The sequence below is a fragment of the Chlamydomonas reinhardtii genome, chromosome 13 (assembly GCF_000002595.2).
Source record: "Chlamydomonas reinhardtii strain CC-503 cw92 mt+ chromosome 13, whole genome shotgun sequence".
NCBI lineage: Eukaryota > Viridiplantae > Chlorophyta > Chlorophyceae > Chlamydomonadales > Chlamydomonadaceae > Chlamydomonas > Chlamydomonas reinhardtii.
Genome location: NC_057016.1, coordinates 3,233,250 through 3,234,749, shown reverse-complemented (window position 1 = coordinate 3,234,749; position 1,500 = coordinate 3,233,250). Strand labels below are relative to the sequence as shown.

The 1,500-nt window shown below is 63.8% G+C and overlaps 1 protein-coding gene across 1 annotated transcript in view; it reads right to left on the bottom strand.

Annotated features, from left to right (window-relative positions):
* Positions 1 to 1,500, bottom strand: part of CHLRE_13g585750v5 (uncharacterized protein) — a 9,392-nt gene that overhangs the window by 4,506 nt on the left and 3,386 nt on the right. Inside the window, exons 8-11 of the mRNA XM_043069663.1 lie at positions 1,440 to 1,500; positions 968 to 1,094; positions 569 to 710; positions 153 to 274 (exon numbers count right to left, since the gene is read on the bottom strand). The exon at positions 1,440 to 1,500 is cut by the window's right edge and continues 67 nt beyond it. Coding sequence (XP_042917638.1) covers positions 153 to 274; positions 569 to 710; positions 968 to 1,094; positions 1,440 to 1,500 — 452 coding nt within the window. The remainder of the gene's footprint in view (positions 1 to 152; positions 275 to 568; positions 711 to 967; positions 1,095 to 1,439) is intronic.

Sequence of the window (1,500 nt, the reverse complement as noted above, 5' to 3'; positions counted from 1 at the left end):
GTGCGGTAGACGTGTAATGCATGCTGCGGATTGTGGCGCGGTCAACGGCGTATTTGCGGGCCATCCCTCTTACCCAACCGCCCCCTCGAAGCATCAGCCCCCAAACGGCCAAACCCCAACACGCACGCCCACGCACCCGGCGCCCCACCCACCCAGCACCCACCACCGATGAGCAGTACGTCGTACGGCGCGCCTCCGTCGGCGTCCCCCGGCTGCAGCCGCACGTAGTGGTAGACCTCCTCCGTACTCCACCAGTTGGCGCGGGCCACAGAGCCTAGGGGGGGTGGGGGAGAAGGGGTGTGTGGGGTAGAGCGTGTGTGTATGTGTGTATGTGTGTGTGTGTGTGTGTGTGCGCGTGTGTTGCTGTGATGATAGGCGGCAGGCCTCTGGCTTTAGAAGGCCTCAGCGGGTGTTGGCAAGGGGGGTACAGGGAGCGGTGTAGCGTGGCTGTGGCTGTAGCTGTGGCTGTGGCCGCATCTGCGTGCACAACCTCCCTCTCGCACAATCTCATACACACACAGTCACACACACAGTCACACACACGCACATACACCTATCGCTCGCTCACCCTTGGGCACCTTGAGCCCCAGCATGTAGGTGCGGTAGGCCTCCTGCCGCGCGTGAACCGCCACGTTGCGACTCACCGGCGAGTTGGTGGCGTACACGATGGCGGCGGTGGGGCTGACCGCGCCGCCGCTGTCGGTGGTCACCTGAGCATACACACACGTTTTGTGTGAGTGCTTACGTGTGCACAGCGGGTTACGCGCGTGTGCATGGTTCTAGGGAGAAATAAGCAAACAGCGACAGAGGTAGCGTGTGCATGTGTGGGTACTGCTTTAGAGAAAGCCAGACAGTGGGTCTGTTCAGCGTGTGCCTGTGTGTATGGGTGGGTGTGCGAGAGTGGCACCAACCGCTGACATAACTCCGGACTTAGACCCATCCGGACCCACCCCACCCCCGCACTCACCCGGCCGCTTATCTGCGGGTCGATGGTGTCGGTGACACGTGTGCCCTCGTACAGTCGTACGCCGTACTTGTGTGTGAGCACGCGGGCCAGGCCCTGCATGTACTTGAGCGGGTGGAACTCGGCGGACCTGGGGGGGGGCGGGACGTATGTGTGTGTGTGTGTGTGTGTGTGTGTGGGGTGGGGGAGGTGGAGGGGGAGTGTGCGTGCATATCCTGCGATGGGAGGCTGTTGCGGGGGCTTGTTGCTGGCGAGCCGCATTCGCAGCCGCATTGCTGCAGGGCATCGCCGCCGCCACCATGCCCCAGGCTGCCGGCCACTGCAACTGGCGCTGACAGCCGCTGCTGTGCCCCCAACAACGCACCCTTGCAACTGCTGCTACCGCCCCCCTCCGCTCTGTGGGTCTGTTGGTTCATTCGGTTCTGGAATAAACCACCCCACTACACACACACACCTCCTTCCCCCGCCCGCCCACCTCGGGAACTCCAGCGCCGCCCCCAGTGTGCCGTGTCCGGGCACTCCGCCCAGGTGCACCC